This window comes from Leucoraja erinacea, chromosome 26 (assembly GCF_028641065.1).
Source record: "Leucoraja erinacea ecotype New England chromosome 26, Leri_hhj_1, whole genome shotgun sequence".
In the NCBI taxonomy this organism is placed as follows: Eukaryota; Metazoa; Chordata; class Chondrichthyes; order Rajiformes; family Rajidae; genus Leucoraja; species Leucoraja erinaceus.
Window position 1 is genome coordinate 24,792,419 of NC_073402.1, and position 19,821 is coordinate 24,812,239.

The following is a 19,821-nucleotide window of genomic DNA, read 5'->3' on the forward strand; positions in this document are numbered from 1 at the left end:
GCCTTCCACCACAGGGATGAATGCTGTGGTGGATGTTTGTGTTAAATGTTTATTGTGTTTTTGTGTGTTCTTTTTTCATTGTATCGCTGCTGGCAAATTCATTTCACTTGCACTTGCAATAAAACTGATTAAAAATAATACTGATGAAATGAATGTAGTGTGAAAAAAAAAATCGCTGAGTTCAAATTGGAAGGGAAATTAAAAAAAGACTCAATGGGGAATGTATGCAGTTCTAACACAATGCTCACAGAGGGCGCGGTCTCCCATTGTGTGTTCCTTGTATTGAGGCCGAGGTGTAGTGTAGGCGTTGTAGTTCACCCGTGCAGCGCCCACGGCTTGTCAACGTTAAAGAGACCACAACTACCAGCCTCCCCCGAGGCTGCCAGAGAATTGGGTGAGATCGGGGCGAGGAGCAGCTGCGTTATCAGGACGGGTGCAAGGTGAGCGAGAATGTAACAGTGCAAGAGAAATGTAACAGTAGCAGCGCCTGTCAGTCAGTGCACAGAGTCTCCAAGCAGCGGTTACTGCTGCACAAGTTTGAACCCTTTCTGAAAGTTGACTTGCTCTTGGAATTGGAGAAAACTTCCATTTTGTCCTCTCAAGAAGGGGACCTCCTTTTAAAAGACAGATATTTATTTTTTAAATGTTCCACGGTGCAATGGTTTCGTGGGGGGGGAGATGTTTCACCAAGTGTTTCCTGGTTTCTGTGCGAAGGCGAACGAACCAGTGTCGCTGGGGGAGTGGAGGAGGGAGAAGAGGAGTGGGTGGAAGGGAGATGGGAGATGGGGGGGGGGGTGAGAGGGTTGTGTGGGGAAAGGGGTGAGAGGGTTGTGTGGGGGAGAGGAAGGGAGGAGAGGGTGAGATGGGCTTGTGCATGGGAAGGGGGAGAGAGAGATGAGGGTGGGGGTGAGAAGGGGGTAAGGCGGTGTGTAAGGGGAGGGAGGTGGGCAGGGGGGGGGTGAGATGGGCTTATGTGGGGGAAGGGGTGAGAGGTGGGGAGAGAAGAGGGTGTGGGGAAGAGAGGTGGGGTGAGATGGGGTTGTGTGAGGGAAGGGGAGAGTGGAGCGTGTGAGAGGAGTATGTGGGGGAAACGATAGGGAAGAAGGTTGAACATTGAATTCTCCAATTTGAGGTGACCTCTAACAATCCAATTTCCCCACACCATCTCCCTTTGATTGGTGCGGGTTTGATGGGCCGAAGGGCCTATTTCCATACTGTATCTCTAAAACTAAACTAAAATCTCTCCGGTGCTTTGAATAGGTTGGCTCCATCTCTGATGAATATAGATAAGCAGTGATCTCTGCAGCTCAGTGAACCATGGGCACAACAAGCTGAATGGCCGTCTTCGGTGCCAAAAAATTCAATGATTTCATTAAAGATACTTTTTTTAAGACTGTTGATGGGATTTGAAATATCACCACATATTGAGGACAATGGCAGTGGCACTTTTTTTTAAAAAAAAGCTTTATATATAGAATAATGAATACTTGAGCAATTAAACGTCTACTGAGATTGGGAAATTGGCTAATGCCGATGGCTCTTACAGACATACATTGATATCCCATTCTATGTCAGTGCCTTGATACCAAGCACACAATTAACACAATGTGTAGGAAGGAACTGCAGATGCCGGTCTAAACCAAAGTAGACACAAAATGCTGGAGTAACTCAGCGGGACAGGCAGCGTCTCCGGAGAGAAGGAACGGGAGATGTTTCGGGTCGGAGTCTGAAGAAGGGTCTCGACCCGATACATCACCCATTCCTTCTTCCAAGAGATGCTGCCTGTCCCGCTTAGTTACTCCAGCACAATTAATAGAACACGTATTAAGTCACGATATTAAACCACAAAGGCATATCTGTTTAATTTTCAACGGTTACAATCAATAGGTTTATTTTATCTCTATGGTTTTTAAATCTATGGTGTTTGGAGGCTGTATGATGTTTTTCAAAAGTGGAGGTGGTTTTGAGGAGAAACTGCCTAATCAAGATGACCTGTTTTTTTCAGAGAGCATAGTTATAAACTTATCTTCGCGTGGTGAGAGGACGGATGTGCAAGAGGCAAATAAGGAAGTCAAATGATACTAACACAGCATTTTCTCTTGACAACTGACGAGAAACCAGAATGCAAATCATCATTAATAAAGTATCCACCTTGCTTACTCTAAGTAAATGATGTGCACCATCCATTGTATGCAAGCACTCTCCTCCCTTGAGTTCATCCAGTGATTCTTTAAACTGCTGAGAAAACATTAGACTTGATCCATAGATTTGAGTCATAGCGATACAGCGTAGAATCAGATCCTTCGGCCCAACTTGCCCACACAGGCCAACATGTCCCAGTTACACTAGTCCCACCTGCCCGCGTTTGGTCCATATCCCATCCTAGCCATGTACCTGTCTAAATGTTTCTTAAACGTTGGGATAGTCCCAGCCTCAACGGCCTCCTTTGGCAGCTTTTGTTCCATACACCCACCACCCTTTGTGTGAAACAAGGGCCTAAAATTCCATCAAAATATTAGATGTCAGGTATAAGGATTGTTGGGGTTTTTTTCGCAATAATTGGATGAGAGGAAAAGTGTGAGGTGTTGCACTTTGGGAGGTCAAAAGTAAGGGAAATGTATGCATAGAAAGGAACTGCAGATGCTGGTTACACTGAAGATAGTCTGGAATAACAGCAGAATGGGCAGCATTTGTACACTGCAAGGGCCAGGAAGCGAGTGGGTAAGATCATCTCTGACCCCTCTCACCCTGGCCACAAACTCTTTGAATCACTTCCCTCTGGAAGGCCACTCCGGACTGTCAAAGCTGCCACAGCCAGACATAAAAACAGCTTTTTTTTTCCACGAGTAGAAGCTCTAGTCAACAGCCAAAAATCTGTAGCCTCCTTTCGTTCTGGTATTTGGTTTGGTTCGCATTTTTGATCGATGGTGTTTTATTAATGTTTAGTGTTTTATGTGTCATTCGTGACTGTCACTGTATATCATGTTGTCACTTGTGGGCGGAGCACCAAGGCAAATTCCTTGTATGTGAATACTTATCCAATAAACTTATTCATTCATTCATCTCTGGAGACAAGGAATGGGTGGCGTTTCGGGTCAAGACCCTTCTTCAGACTGGGAGTCAGGGGAGAGGGAGACTAGAGATATGGAAGGGTAAGGTGAGGTAACAAAAAGAAGATGATGATCTGGGAAATGCAGAATGGTTCATTGTTAGCTCTGAGGGGAAGGTGACAACAAGGTGTACAATCAGAAAAATTAATCAGACAAACAGTGAAACTGGTTGGAGAACTAGGGTGGGGGAGGGACGGAGAGGGAGGGAAAGCAAAGGCTACTCGAAGTTCGAGAAATCAATATTCATGCCGCTGGGTTTTAAGCTGCCCATGTGAGATATGAGGTGCAGAGTCTCCAATTTGCCCTGACAGTGGAAGAGGCTCAGGACAGAACGGTCAGTGTGGGAATGCGAGGGGGAGTTAGTCTTTAGCAACCAGGAGATCGCGGACTTAGCAGAGGTGTTCAGCGAAACGATCGCGATTAATGATCAACCAATGATTAATGAATGGCATAACTTTGATTTTAGCCTGAATTTCTTTCATACTTTATATTGGCACAGTTTTTTCAACCTTCGCTTCTGAAAGGTCTGATGCTTTTTTTTTTCCCTTTTTTTTATAATGACCCCTTCACCCTGACTTCCATTTTCAGTTCTACTTCTCTCCCTTCTGAATCTTTTGTTCCATATCCTACCCTCTTGCCAAGCTTGTTTATACTCTCACTAATGGTGAGAACAAACCTGTCTCCAAGACTATTAGTCTCAGGCCAAGTGAGGTACAACCTTGCCTTGTATAGGGAAGATAGGCACAAATTGCTGGACTAACTCAGCGAGACGAGACAGGCAGCATCTCTGGAGAGAAGGAACGGGTGACGTTTCGGGTCGAGACCCTTCTTCTCTCCTTAGTATTAAGGTTACATTTATCTATTTCTTATTGTATTATCTGTGTTTTGCATTGTTAAGGTTATTCATTCACTGGTATTAAGGTTATTCATTTATCGATCTCTTTGTTATTAATATAATCTATGTATTTTGCATTATTGAACTGCCACAAGTAAGTTCTGTTGTCAGTACATGTGATGATTTTGGCTCTTGGCAAGGTGGGTGGATATCCTCAGACTATCTTTGATCGAACTTTGCTGGCTTTTTCTTGCACTAAACATTATTCCCTTATCAATTATCTCTACACAGTGAATGGCTCGATTGTAATCACGTATTGTCTTTCCGCTGACTTTGCCTCCACACCCGTCTGTGGCAAAGAATTCTACAGATTCACCACCCTCTGCCTAAAGAAATTCCTCCACATCTGTTTAAAAGAATGTCCTTCAATTCTGATGCTATGACCTCTAGTCCCAGACTCTCCCATTAGTGGAAATATCTTCCCCACATCCACTCTATCCAAGCCTTTCACTATTCGGTACGTGTCAAAGAGGTCCCCCTCTTCTAAACCCCACAAATATAGGCCCACTGCCTTTAAACGCTCATCGTGGGTTAACCTAGTCATTCTTGTAAATCTCCTCTGGACCCTCTGCAGAGCCAGCACATCCTTCCTCGGATATGGTGCCCAAAATTGCTCACCAGCGCCTTATAGAGCCTCAGCATTACATCCCTGTTTTTGCATACAAGCCATCTCGGAAATAAATGCTAGTATTGCGTTTGCTTTCTTTACTACTGATTCGACTTGCAGATGTACTTCTTGGGAATCCTGCACCAGCACTCCCAAGTCCCTTTGCACGTCTGATTTCTGTGTCCTCTCCCCATTTAGAAAATAATCTACACCTTTATTCCTAATACCAAAATGCAGGACTCCACACTTTGCTAGCCCTACATTCCATCTGCCACTTCTTTGCCCACTGTTCCAACCTGTCCCAAGTCCTTCTGGAGACTCCCTGCCTTCTCAACACTACCTGCCCTGGCGCCTATTTTCATATCATCTGCAAATTTGGCCACTAAACTTTTTATCCCCCTCATCCAAATCATTAAGATAGTTCTCTCTCTCAATGTTACCTCTGGTTCTACTAAGGGAAGGCAATAAAACCCTTTTTTTGTTGTCTTGTCCGTCCCAGAGAAAGGGTCTCATGCGGTTAGAAAGATGGGGGCCATGTTTTCGCTGAAGCTGCCGACCGCAAAAGGGCCGTTGCACGTGGGCTGCACGGACTTCATGATTGACCACACGAGGGAGGTAAAGTGAAATTGTGCGTTCAATGGCGGGGGGGGGAATTGTACTGTTCCCGTGTAGTAAATATTGTCGATTGAACAGCATTTCCTTCCGCTCGCCTTTCGGGCTTTCCCTGAGAAAAACCAAGCAGGTTGTTCTTTGAGTCCATGCTATCCTTGCCTGGTTACATCATCCTGTAATCTTGCTGCAATCTCTCGGGCAGAAGAGTGAAGCCAGAGGAGGAAACGGGCTGATCTGGGGATGAAGGACTAAGAGGAATGCCTCAGGGCTCCACATTTTCTTAAGTATGAGAAAATATTGATAAAGCTCATAGTGTTAGCAGATTTTTTTTTTGACAGGAGCTGGACCAATATCTAAAGAAAATGCAACAGATACTATAAAATGATACAGCTGAGAAAAACCGAGCAGGAGTTGTTCTTTGAGACCAATGAAAGGAGTTTGATGGGTTTTATAGAGATAATTTAGAGATACAGCGCAAAAACTGGCCCTTCGGCCCACAAAGTCCGCACCGATCCCCCGCACACTAACACTATCCTACACACACAATTTACAATTATACCGAGCCAATTAACCTACAAATCTGTACGTTTGTCAAGGGTGAGAGGAAAACAAGGTGCCACGCAGCCGTGACGGGGCAGTATATTAAGTGGGAACAAAGGGGCTCCGTACAGACAGCCCCTTTGGGTAGTCGTGTGGAGTTAGCACCCTGTGAACATGGTGCCTCCAGGGCCCCGGTTTCAGCAACTTTATGATACCATGGTGAGAAAGTGGGATAACCCTAAACAAGTTCGTGGTCGGCATGGACTCGGTGGGCCAAAGGGCCTGTTTCCATGTTATATCTTTGCTATCTGTGGCGTTTGCACATTCTCACTGGTGGGTGGGTTTCCCTCGGGTGCTCTGGTTTCCTCCCGCATCCAGAAACCAACTGGTTGGTGGCAAAATCCACCTCTGTATATTACAGAGTGAGAACACCAGTTTAGGGGCAGCACAGTGGTGCAGTGATTGCCTGGGGTCAATCCTGACCTTGGGTACTGTCTGTGTGGAGTTAGCACGTTCTCCCTGTGAACATGGTTTGCCTCCAGGTGCCCCGGTTTCTACGCCGACCTGTACGCCTTTGGAGTGTGGGGGGAAACCAAAGACCTCGGAGAAAGCCACGCAGATCACGGGAAAAACGTACAAACTCCGTACAGATTCAGATTCAAACTTTATTGTCATTGTGCAGTGTACAGTACAGAGACAACGAAATGCAGTTAGCATCTCACCTAGAAGAGCGACATAGAATATGAGCAATAAATAAATATATTTACATGCATAAGAGAGTCTGAATCTGTACCAGCACCAGTAGTCGGGATCGAACCTGGGTCTGTAGCACTGCAAGGCAGTAGTACTACTGCTCCACCACCTTGAGATCGCTCTGTGAAGTATTCCCTTCTTTCTTTACAGATGGAAGTCCGCCCTGTGACATTCCCACTTTGTTTATTTCAGGGAAGCTTTTGTCGTCTTTATTACCCGTGTGAGGCTGTGGAGCAGTCGAGGCAGCCGCTGTGGATTCCACGGTACGAGTATTGCGCTGGCCTTGTCAACTATCTCAATCGGAGCAGGTGGAGCGTCCCGCTCCTCAACCTGGCGTTCGGTAAGTGGCGCTCAACAATAATCTCGCCTCGCAGGGCCACCGAGCCAGTAACTGTGGGCAGAGGCTCCCAGACTGAAGTGGGTGAGGGGAGGGGTGGGGTGGGGGAGGTGGAAGGTGGAAGGTGCCCACGGGAGATGGGAGCATGCGAGGAGAACTTCCGAGTGATCAACAAAGGTGGGGATGCAAGGAGATAAGGACAAAATGCTGGAGTAATGCCCCTGTCCCACTTAGGAAACCTGAACGGAAACCTCTGGAGACTTTGCGCCCCACCCAAGGTTTCCGTGCAGTTCCCGGAGGTTTTTGTCAGTCTCCCTACCTGCTTCCACTACCTGCAACCTCTGGCAACCACCTGCAACCTCCGGGAACCGCACGGAAACCTTGGGTGGGGCGCAAAGTCTCCAGAGGTTTCCGTTCAGGTTTCCTAAGTGGGACAGGGGCATTAACTCAGCGGGACAGGCAGCATCTCTGGAGAGAAGGGCTGGCTGACATTTCGGGTCGAGGCCCTCCTTCAGATTGAGTGTCGGGGGAGGGGGAGACTAAAGATATGGTGGGGTAAGGTGTGAAAACACCTAGCAGATAATGATCAAGGAAATTTAGAATGGTACATTGTCAGCTGAAGTGAAGGTGACAACGAGGCTTGTAAGGAGGTCTGATTGTCTGTGAACGCCGCTATAAGTGCAGCCACAACTAGGTACTTTGCAAATGTTTAGGAAGGAACTGCAGATGCAGGTTTAATCTGAAAATCGAATCAAAATGCTGGAGTAACTCAGTGGGTCAGGCAGCATCTCTGGACAATAGGCAATAGGTGCAGGAGTAGGCCATTCGGCCCCTCGAGCCATTTAATGTGATCATGGCTGATCATCCACACAGTACCCCGTTCCTGCCTTCTCACCATATCCCCTGACTCCACTATCTATAAGAGCTCTATCTAACTCTCTCTTGAAAGCATTCAGAGAATTGGCCTCCACTGCCTTCCGAGACAAGAGAATTCCACAGATTTACAACTCTCTGGGTGAAAAAGTTTTTCCTCATCTAAATGGCCGAATTGGTGATATATCGGGTCGAGACCCTTCCTCAGACTGAAGAAGGGTCTCGACCCAAAAGGTCACCCTCGCCGGAGATGCAGCCTGTCTTTCTGAATTACTCCAGCATTTTATATCTATCTTACATTTTAATTTAATATTTTTGTAATTTGGGATTTGCAGCATCCGGTGTTAATTGCTTTTGTAACCTCAAGGTAAATGGACCTGCAGAGAGGAACTCATAGCTACGGGGGAGAGAAATATGGGGCTAAAGTTACAAGAATTGTTTTAATGGGCAGCAAAACCACATTGTCATTCATGGTGGATATTGCTGCCAATTAGTGTTTTTGTGATTAAAAAAAAAATGAAATTCAAGCACAAATCTTGAAAACGAGCGTATATAATGGAATCCTACATCTCAATTCAGTGTAATTTCAGTGTATTATTTTGACCCACTCGGGCACGGCGCTGTGGTGCAGTGAGTTGCTGCCTCACAATGCCAGGGACCCAGGTTCGATCCTGACTATGGGTGCTGTCTGTACGGAGTTTGTACGTTCTCCCCAGGTGACCTGCGTGGGTTCTCTCCGGTAGACCCTTCAGTCCAAAGACGTACAGGTCTGCAGGCAAATTGGCTTTGGGAAAATTATAGACTGTCCCCAGTGTGTGTAGGATGGTGTTAGTGCGCGGGCATCTCTAGTCTGTGCGGACTCGGTGAGCCGGTCTGCCTGTTTCCGTGCTGTATCTCGAAACTAAACTAATTTGTTGTCTCCTTTAGGTTACCATACAGTCCCGGTCGCGTGGAATGCTCCTTTCAGAGCTGAGGAGAAATACCCACTGATTATATTTTCCCATGGCCTTGGGGCATTCAGGTAGAGTGCGGTCACACACATATCTCAACTCTGCATCTCTATCTTGCATTCGGGCCCAGGTGATCATACACCTGTTGGCTTCAATAGAAAAAAGTCGCAAACCGCCAGAGTAACACAGCTGGTGAAGCAGCATCTCTGGAGGACGTGCATCGTTCAGTTTAGTTTATTGTCGCGTGGATTTTGGTCAGTGGTATTATTTTTTTTTAAATAATATAAAAACGGGGAAGTATGGAGCATAGTTTTCTCTGGTTTCCTCTTGCACGTGCACACTTGACTTCCCCAGAGATACATCTCTGCTCCTTTGCACCCTGTCCCAAGTTCCTCATCTGTGGAGTTCATTGTACATTGAGTATTTCAACACAGGAAGGGGCCCTTCAGCTCACAATGTCTGTGCCGAACATGGATGCCAAGATAGATTAAACTCATGTGCCTGCATGTGACTCATAGCCCTCCATTGTCTGCATATCCATACGCCCATCTGAAAAGAAATCCATCACTCGCTTATTTCATCAATGCTGTTGCATTTTCTCCTCGCCTCTGGGTGCCACTAAGGGCGGCAGGGTGGGGCAGCGGTAGAGTTGCTGCCACCTTGCAGCGCCGGAGACCCGGGTTCGATCCCGACTACGGGTGCTGTCTGCACGGAGCGTGTGCGTTCTCCCCGTAACCACATCCTCCAAGATCTTCAGTTTCCTCCCACACTCCAAAGACGTACAGGCGTATCGGTTAATTGGCTCGGTATAAATGTAAATTGTCCCGAGTGTGTGCAGGATCGTGCTAGCGTGCGGGGATCTCTGGTAGGCGTGGACTCGATGGGCCGAGGGACCTGTTTTCGTGCTGTATCTCTAAATTAAACTGCTCTTGTGTGAATGTAAGAATGTTGTCATAGAAACATAGAAAATATGTGCAGGAATAGGCCATTCGGCCCTTCGAGCCTGCACCGCCATTCAATATGATCATGGCTGATCATCCCTCAGTATCCTGTACCTGCCTTCTCTCCATACCCTCTGATCCCTTTAGCCACAAGGGCCACATCTAACTCCCTCTTAAATATAGCCAATGAACTGGCCTCAACTACCTTCTGTGGCAGAGAATTCCAGAGATCCACCACTCTCTGTGTGAAAAATGTTTTTCTCATCTCTGTCCAAAAAGATTTCCCCCTTATCCTTAAACTGTGACCCCTTGTTCTGGACTTCCCCAACATCGGGAACAATCTTCCTGCATCTAGCCTGTCCAACCCCTTAAGTTTCTATAAGATCCCCCCCTCAATCTTCTAAATTCTAGCGAGTACAAGCCGAGTCTATCCAGTCTTTCTTCATATGAAAGTGCTGACATCCCAGGAATCAGTCTGGTGAACCTTCTCTGTACTCCCACTATGGCAAGAATGTCTTTCCTCAGATTAGGAGACCAAAACTGTACGCAATACTCCAGGTGTGGTCTCACCAAGACCCTGTACAACTGCAGTAGAACCTCCCTGCTCCTATACTCAAATCCTTTTGCTATGAATGCTAACATACCATTCGCTTTCTTCACTGCCTGCTGCACCTGCACTGCCTGCTGTACCTTTCTTTCCCTCATTTAATGATACACTCTGAGCAATGTGGTAATAAACTAAGTGGTTATGTATAGTGATACTTGTACTGAATGAATTTCACTGTCCATCGGTACCTGTGACAAATAAAGTACATACTGTGTATGGCGGCATCTCACTGCTACGTTCCTTCCTTCCCAGGTCCGTGTACTCCGCCATTTGCTTAGAAATAGCGTCCCATGGATTTATCGTTGCTGCCGTGGAGCACAGGTTGGTGTCTCGCAGGAGGTCCTGACACTCTACAGGGCGACACGGTGTCACAACGGTAAAGCCGCTACCGCACAGCGCCAGCGACCTGGGTTTGAGGGTGATTACGGGTGCTGCCTGGGTGGCGTTTGCACGTCCTCCCCGTGACCTGCACGGGTTTTCTCCTAGATCTTCGGTAGTGTGTGTGTGTAGGATAGTGTTAGTGTGCGGGGATTGCTGGTCGGTGCGGACTCATTGGAATGAAGGGCCAGTTCCCTCGCTGTATCTCTAAACTAAACTAAACACTACTCTCGTACATGCGGCCACTATTAAAGGGGCTCCCTGGCTACCCATTGATCCAGCGACATGGTCAAAGAGTCTTTGCCGGTTGGCATCCAGTGAGCGGCTTGTGCTGTGATGCCACTCGGACAGGGTACCCTTGATTGAAAGATGCAGCGTGGAAACTGGCCCTTCGGCCCACCGAGTCCATGCCGTTCCATCGCTGGTTCACACTCACACTGGTTCTATGTTACCCCACTCTCGCATCCGACCCCTACCCACTGCGGGCAACTGGCAGAGAGCCATTAACTTGCAAGCCCGCACGTCTTTGGAATGTGGGAGGAAGCCCGAGCACCCGGAGAAAACCCACTCGGTCACGAGGAGAACCTGCAAACTCCACACCGCCAGCACCCAAGGTGAGGATCCGACCTGGGTCACCGGCGCTGTGAGGCAGCAGCTCTACCTGCTGCTCCAATGTGCCACCATATTTTGTGGCTAAACTATGCAGTGCACTGTCTGTAGAAGTGTTTGCTGGGTCAGCGGAGAAGAAACCTTGTGCTGTATCTATCCCCATGTTATACACGCTGAGAACATTTGTGTTTGCAGAAGGTGCTGCACGTGCACTTGTTGAAATTATTTTTAGTTTAGTAGAGATACAGCACGGGAACAGGCCCACCGGTCGACCAGCGATCCCCGTACGCTAACACTATCCTACACACACTAGAGACAATTTACAATTTTACCCAAGCCAATCACCCAACCTACAAACCTGTACGTTTTTTGAGTGTGGGATGAAACCAGAGCACCCGGAGAAAACCCACACAGGTCACGGGTAAAATGTACAAACTCTGTACAGACAGCACCCGTGGTCAGGACCGAACCCGAGTCTCTGGTGCTGTAAGGCGGCAACTCTACCACTTGCGGTCCTTCTCCAGGGGTTATCCTCTGTGACCGAGCGCTGAGCTTCGAGGGGTCTCACATGGAACATTGAGGGAAGGGGGCCATGCACCCAGCCACGATACCCACCAAGTCAACCCTGATCAACAAATTCAGAATTAAAGGAAGGAGATGAGGAATTTCTTTAGTCAGAGGGTGGTGAATCTGTGGAAGTCTTTGCCACTGAAGGCTGTGGAGGCCAAGTCCAATGGATATTTTTAAGTCAGAGATAGACAGATTCTTGAATAGTACGGGTCGGGGGTTATGGGGAGAAGGCAGGAGAATGGGGCTAGGAGGGAGAGATTGATCAACCATGAATGAATGGTAGAGTAGACTTGATGGGCCGAATGGTGCTATTCTGTTCCTATCACTTAAGACCTTATGACCTTGTAACCGTAGCGATCAATGGGGTGAAAGATGTGGCTGCCAGATCATCCTCACAATGCCCTGAGAGCTTTATGCCCCGGTCCCACTTAGGAAACCTTGCGGTTCCCGGAGGTTTTTGTCAGTTTCCCTAATGGTCGAAAGTGGTTTCTGATTCTTCTATGTTCCGGCGATTATTTCAAAAAATTCAAAACCGGCCGCGACTAAAAATAGGTTGCCGTTTTAAAAATCGGTAATTTTTTAGTCGAAGCCGGTTGCGATGCTAGTTGAAGGTGGTTGCCGGAGGTTGCAGGTAGTGGAAGGTAAGACCGGAGGTTTTTGTCAGTCTCCCTACCTGCTTCCACTACCTGCAACCTCCAGCAACTGCACGGAAACCTTGGGTGGGGCGCAAAGTCTCCAGAGGTTTCCGTTCAGGTTTCCTAAGTGGGACAGGGCTTGGAGAAATAAACTTGGAGTAATCATTTCAACAAGTGCACGTACAGAGTTTCAGGTTATTGCAAATGCTTCTCATTTTGTTTTGAATCAGAGACGAGTCCGCTGCCTTCACCTATTACTACCAGTCAGCCGCTGGGGATGTGGAGCAGGAAACTTGCGAAGACGGAACACCCTCTGCTGTGCCCATTTCACCCCAGGTTGCCCAGCCTGGTCTGAAGGAAGTGTGGCTCCCAGTCGTAAAGCTGAAGACGGACGAGGAGGAATTCCCCCTCCGGAACGACCAGGTGCCGTTAAAATCTTGATGCTTGGCTTGTTTTACTTTAGTTAAGAGATACAGCCTGGAAACGGGACCTTCAGACCCCTGTCCATGCCGACCAACATCTCCCACTCACACTAGTACTCTTTTAACCCCGCCCGCTGACCCACCTTTCTCAGCCACTCCCGAAACATTTGGGGCAATTCACAGAAGCCAATTGACCTACTAACTGGCACGTCTTTGGAGTGTGGGGAGGAAACCGGAGCACCCGGAGGAAACCCACGCTGTCACAGGGAGAACGTACAAACTCTGCACAGACAGCACCCGAGGTCGGGATCAAACCCGGGGCTCCGGCACCTTGAGGCAGCAGCTCTACCCGCTGTTGGGCGAGAGGGGCAAGGTTTAAAATGGATACAAGTTGTAATTTTTTTTTTTTACTTTGACAGTGTTGCGTGCCGGGAACACAATGTGGAGTAATGATGGAGGCAAACATGATAGTGATTTTAGATAGTGCACATGGATATGAAGGGAATAGAGGGAGTGCAGAGACGGTTCACCAGACTGATTCCTGGAATGTCAGCACTGCCTTATGAAGAAAGACTGGATAGACTTGGTTTATACTCTCTAGAATTTAGAAGATTGAGAGGGGATCTTATAGAAACTTAAGGGGTTCTTAAGGGGTTGGAGGCTAGATGCAGGAAGATTGTTCCCGATGTTGGGGAAGTCCAGAACAAGGGGTCACAGCTTAAGGATAAGGGGGAAATCCTTTAAAACCGAGATGAGAAGAACTTTTTTCACACAGAGAGTGGTGAATCTCTGGAACTCTGCTCTGTTGAGGCCAGTTCATTGGCTATATTTTAAGAGGGAGTTGAGGCCCTCGTGGCAAGGGAATCAGGGGGTATGGAGAGAAGGCAGGTATATTTGGATGAGGGCCGTTAGATGGCGGCCTCGAAGGGCCGAATGGCCTACTGGCTTTCTATGTTTCTATGAATGGAGGGGATTGAAAGGGTTTTCAAGGGGTATGCAAGCAGAGGGGATTAGTTTTACTTGGCATCATGTTCAGCACAGTTGTTGTGTGCCGAAGGACCTTTCGTTCAGTTATGGAGTTACAGCATGGAATCAGGCCTTCGGCCTACCAGGTTCATGCCAACCATCGATCACCCATACTATGTTACCCCAATGCCCACACATTATTGGGGAAATTTTACAAAGGCCAATGAACCTGAATGACCCACGTCTTGGATGTGTGGGAGGAAACCAGAGCACCTGGAAGAAACCTACAGGGAGAACGTGCAAACTCCACACAAGCAGAACCCAAGGTCGGGGCAGGATTGAACCCGGGTCGCCGGTGCTGTGAGGCATTGTCTCTACCAGCTGTGCCACTGTGCTGCCTTGTTGCTGTGCTGATCTACCTCGCCCTCCTTGTTTTTTGAAACTGGCGTAGGAGCAGTTTTAATCATTGATGATATCTGTGAACTTGTGGACTCAGACATTTTGTCAACTCGGCCATTTATGACAACTCCACCGGTGTCCGTTTAGGTGGAAATTAGACTTTGGAAACTCAAAGTGGTACCTGCCTTGAGTGGTGCAGTAGATTTCTCTTTGAATGATGCTTAGCTTACCACATGTTCTGAGGTAGAATGAAAGTTTTTGTTGCGTGCTAACCAGTCAGCGGAAAGACAGTGCATGATTACAATCGAGCCATCCACAGTGTACAGATATACGATAAAGGGAATAACGTTTAGTGCAAGGTAAAGTCTGATCAAAGATAGTCTGAGGGTCTCCAATGAGGTAGATAGTAGCTCAGGACTGCTCTCTAGTTGTTGGTAGGATGGTGGGATCCCTGCTATGTGTCTTAGCAGAGGTTATTGTGAACAATACACCAAAACGGTTTTCAGCCAGTGAATTATTTTTTTCCCCCACTGTGGTTAGGTTACTTTGAAAGTACCACACCTCTATCAAGAGTGCAGCAAGCTCCCACAAACAACAAGCTGTCTGTGAACAGTGATTTTGACCACAGCGTCTCTGGGGCGAACCCTGTTCATTTTCAGAATGAACGGAGGCACAAGGAACTGCATATGCGGTTCCGTAAAAAAAAAGACACAAGATACTGGAGTAATATAGTGGGGTTTGGCAGCATCTCTAGAAGCAGTGAACAGGCGACATTTCAGGTCTGAGGTTGACTTTGAGTCCCAGCCCGAAATATCGGCAGTACAGGTCCTCCGGAGATGCTGTCCCACCCGCTGAGTTGAACTTGTTCATGCGACCAAGCATCGGAATTTAAGCCTTTAGGCATTTGTACCATTCAAGTGAATGGTTTCAAACGGTTCAGTTCAGTATCCGTTCAGTTTAGTTTATTGTCACAAGTAGTGCAGTTGGGAACGGAGACTGTAAGCTTGGCAATTCTACTCACTGACGAAGCACACTGTGACCCAATGGATAACAAGGACGCCACGGTGGTGCAGCAGTAGAGTTGCTGCGTTACAGCACCAGAGACCCAGGTTCGATCCTGACTACGGGTGCTGTCTGTACGGAGTTTGTACGTTCTCCCCATGATCCCATGGATTTTCTCCAAGAAATTGGGTTTCCTCCCGCACTCCAAAGACGTAGAGGTTTGTAGGTTGTAGGTGCTGGAGAAACTCAGCGGGTGCGGCAGCATCTATGGAGCGAAGGAAATAGGCAACGTTTCTGGCCGAAACCCTTCTTCAGACTGATGTAGGGTGGGGGGGGGCGGGGTGAAGAAAGGAGATAGGAAGAGGGCTGAGAAGGGGAGGATACAGCAAGGGCTAGGTTAATTGGTTTGGTATAATTGTAAATTGTCCCTAGTGTGTGTACGATAGCATTAGTGCGCGGCGAAAGTAGACGGCTCGGACTCAGTGGGCCGAAGGGCCTGGTTCGGCGTTGTATCTCTCAGCTAAACTAAGGTGGAATCTATTGAACATTCTGCAACCCTGACACCTGGTGGCTGACTCCAATATTGCAGCAGAGCAATGAAACCCAGAGTAGATCTGCAATGAAAAAGGACGCTTCTCCTTGAGTTGTGTCACATTTAGATAGGGTGGTCAACTCAGAAAGTATTTTGAGACATTGGTCGTCATCAGTCAGAGTTTTGGGTATAGAGGTTGGGAGGTCATGTTGCAATTATTTAAGATGTTGCTGAGGGCACATTTTGAGTATTTTGTTCGGTTTTGGGCACCATGTTAGAGGAAAGATGTTGTCAAGCTGAAAAGGGTGCAGAGGAGATTTACGAGGATGTTGCCAGGACTCGAGGGCCTGGGCTATAGGGAGAGGTTGGGCAGGCTAGGACTCTATTCCTTTGAATGCAGGAAGATGAGGATGGCAGGTGATCTTATAAAGATGGGCAAAATCATGAGAGGAATAGATTGGGTAAATGCGCAGAGTCTGGGTAGGATAGGTTTGGAGGGATAAGGGTGGAAAAACAGGCAATTGGGACTTGTGTAGTTGGGATATGTTAGTCGGTGTAGGGAAGTTGGGCCGAAGTGCCTATTACCACACTGTATCGCTCTGTGACCCAAAATGCTGGAATGACTCAGCGGGCCAGGCAGCATCTCTGGAGAACATGGATAGGTGACGTTTGGGGTCGGGGCCCTTCTTCAGATCTGCAATCGTTCAGAATGGAAAGCCACTATTGAATCCCATTCCTTTCATCCTCTGAGCAATTGATCAATAATTTTCAAAGGAGGTATCATTTCCTACAAACGGCGTTGTAGCCTTGTGGATGTGCAATGCTCAATTCTCATCTCCGTATAGCCGCGGAACAGGAACTGTACAGCTGAAGGCTATGTTATATGCCTGGTGCATTACACCTCCATTGATATTCACTGAGATCCTTCCTTGCCTTTTATACCAACACACAAGCTTTTATTGATCAATGCAGCCAGATACCCAAATCGGCAGTTTCTAAGCACTCGCTGTTAGTAAAATATTAAAGCTCTATATCAAAATCAATTAACCCTTGTTGTTTTTGCTCCCTCCCTCTCACAGCTGCGACAGCGAGTGAAGGAATGTAGCCAGGTCTTGAACCTTCTTACCGATATCAACCAGGGGAAGTCCGTCAACAACGCCTTTCTCGGTAACTTGTGCCCCTCCGTTCTAAAGGTGGGTACGTCAAGAGGTGTGTGCGCCACATCTAGACACAACATTGGCAACGCTGTCCCAGTACAAACATTTACGTGAAGTGCGATTGTTGTGTAATGGAGGAAAAATGACTGTGGATGCAGAAATTACGACAAATTAAATTGTTTCTTTAAGTAATAATACAATAATAATTAATTAATTAATTATATTGATTAATAAGGGTGGCGCAGCAGTAGGGTTGCTGCCTTCCTGCGCTTACGGAGCCAGAGACCCGGGTTCGATCCCGGCTACGGGTGCTTGTCTGGAGGGAGTTTGTACGTTCTCCCCGTGACCGTATGGGTTTTTTCTGAGATCTTCGGTTTCCTCCCGCTCTCCAAAGATGTACAGGTTAGGTGGTTGATTGGCTTGGTATAAATATAAAATCATCCCAAGTGTGTGTAGGATAGTGTTAATGTGCAGGGATCGCTGGTCCGTGAGGACTCGGTGTTCCGAAGGGCCTGGTTCCACGCTGTTTCTTTAGAAAACTAATATTGGAAACTAGTATTTAAACTGGAGTCAATGGGAGTCTGGAGTAAACTCCTTCCCTGGTTGGAATCATTCCTCACGCAAAGAATGTCAAGTGGCTTTCACGCCACACCAATGCTGGGAAATGGTGATATCCAACAAGAGAAAATCTAGTCATCATCCCTTGACATGCAGAACATTGCCTTCCTTTGAAAAAGTGCCATGGACTAACTTGTGACTTCCAGAGACGCATAGGGGACCTTATCTTAACTTTTCATCCAACATCTTGGACTGTGCAAGTCTCTCTCATCGCCAAGGTGGACGTTGGACCCACAACCTCCTTACTCAGAAGTTAGAGTGTGGCCCGTTAGAACTGAGAGTTGGTTCAGTTGAAACTTGGGGGTGCAGTCAATGAAGATCTTTTAAATTGGGAGGAAGGTGTTAGGCTGCTGGGACTTTGAGTGGATATAAAGTGCTGGAGTAACTCAGCGGGTCAGGCAGCATCCCTGGAGAATAGATACAAAAAGCTGGAGTAACTCAGTGGGTCAGGCAGCATCTATGGAGAAAAGGAATAGGTGACGTTTTGGGTCAAGAACTTTCTTCAGTCTTAGAGTCGGGGGGAAAGGGAATCGAGAGATATAAACGGTGATCTGGAGAGAGATATAGAACAAATTAATTAAAGATATGCAAAAAAAGTAAGGAAGATAAAGGAAACAGAATCATTGTTAATTGTGGGCTAGGTGAAAACGAGTTGCAAACAATGAGACTCAACAAGACGACTTTAGATCTAGTACAACGATTTGAGTGGGAGAGGGAGGGGATGCAAGGGTTACTTAAAGTTAGATACATCAATATACCGCTGGGTTGTGAGCTGGTGAACATGGATAGGTGATGTTTCATGTCGGGTTCCTTCTTTGAATCTGCTTGCGACTTCAGCACTGTAATACGTTGTATGATGTTTTGCAACAAGATCTAGACAATGGCAGAGATTTAGATTGATGAATATTGTGGGCCCATTTTCTTTTAAACATGTGTTCCCATAATAAGGACCATGGTAACCATTGCAATACATTCAACCGCAGTTCCATCTCGTGGCTGATTTGAGCTCTTACATAGAAACATAGAAATTAGGTGCAGGAGTAGGCCATTCGGCCCTTCGAGCCTGCACCGCCATTCAATATGATCATGGCTGATCATCCAACTCAGTATCCCGTACCTGCCTTCTCTCCATACCCCCTGATCCCCTTAGCCACAAGGGCCACATCTAACTCCCTCTTAAATATAGCCAATGAAGTGGCCTCAACTACCCTCTGTGGCAGAGAGTTCCAGAGATTCACCACTCTCTGCGTGAAAAAAGTTCTTCTCATCTCGGTTTTAAAGGATTTCCCCTTTATCCTTAAGCTGTGACCCCTTGTCCTGGACTTCCCTAACATCGGGAACAATCTTCCTGCATCTAGCCTGTCCAACCCCTTAAGAATTTTGTAAGTTTCTATAAGATCCCCTCTCAATCTTCTAAATTCTCTTCCAGTAGGGACTGCGTCGGTGTCCTTCACTCACTGCAACAGATGGAGTTGTATTACTGAGAATTTGAGGTGATGTTTTGTGTTACTGCAGGACTGTATAGATCTACAGAGGGTTGCAATGATGGGCCATTCCTTTGGAGGTTCCACTTCAGTCCAAGTTGTTGCCGAGGATAAACGTTTCCGGTATGTAGGGAGCTTTAGTTTCTGCTAGGAATAGAATAGAATAGAATAGAATACCTTTATTGTCATTCAGACCTTACGGTCTGAACGAAATTTCGTGCCTGCAGTCATACATACAATCATACAATAATAAACAACAATAAACACAAATTAACATCCACCACAGTGTATCCTCCAAGCACCTCCTCACTGTGGTGGAGGCAAAAATCTTAGGGCTGCAGTCTCTTCCCTCCTCTTCTCCCTCTGCGCTGAGGCGATTCCCCACTGGGCAATGGCACAAACAGTCCCGCGGCTCACCGAAACCCGCAAACCCCAGAGTGTTTAATTCATCGGTTCATAAGTCACGGGAACAGAGTTAGGCCATTCGGCCCATCAAGTCTACTCTGTCGTTCAATCATGGCTGATCTACCTTTCCTCTCAGCCCCATTCTCCTGCCTTCTCCCCATAATCCCTGACACTTTTACTAATCAAGAACCTATCAATCTCCACCTTAATATCCATTAGCAGCCTCCACTGCCTTCTGGGGCAATGAATTCCACCGATTCATCACCCTCTGACTACAGAAACTCCTCCTCAACTCCTTACTAAAGGTCTGTCCTTTTATTCTGAAGCTATGGGGCCCTTGTCCTAGACTCTCCCACTAGTGGAAACATCCTCTCCCCATCCACCCTATCCAGGCGAAAGACGTACAGGTTTCCAGAGTC

General features: G+C 47.1%; 1 protein-coding gene across 1 annotated transcript in view; it reads left to right on the top strand.

The window, feature by feature from the left end:
* The first annotated feature begins 282 nt into the window (after positions 1 to 282).
* Positions 283 to 19,821, top strand: part of LOC129709843 (platelet-activating factor acetylhydrolase 2, cytoplasmic-like) — a 28,931-nt gene continuing 9,392 nt past the window's right edge. The window contains exons 1-8 of the mRNA XM_055656456.1: positions 283 to 440; positions 5,112 to 5,227; positions 6,710 to 6,857; positions 8,655 to 8,748; positions 10,478 to 10,546; positions 12,648 to 12,840; positions 16,818 to 16,931; positions 19,029 to 19,120. Coding sequence (XP_055512431.1) covers positions 5,138 to 5,227; positions 6,710 to 6,857; positions 8,655 to 8,748; positions 10,478 to 10,546; positions 12,648 to 12,840; positions 16,818 to 16,931; positions 19,029 to 19,120 — 800 coding nt within the window. The 5' untranslated portion in view covers positions 283 to 440; positions 5,112 to 5,137. The remainder of the gene's footprint in view (positions 441 to 5,111; positions 5,228 to 6,709; positions 6,858 to 8,654; positions 8,749 to 10,477; positions 10,547 to 12,647; positions 12,841 to 16,817; positions 16,932 to 19,028; positions 19,121 to 19,821) is intronic.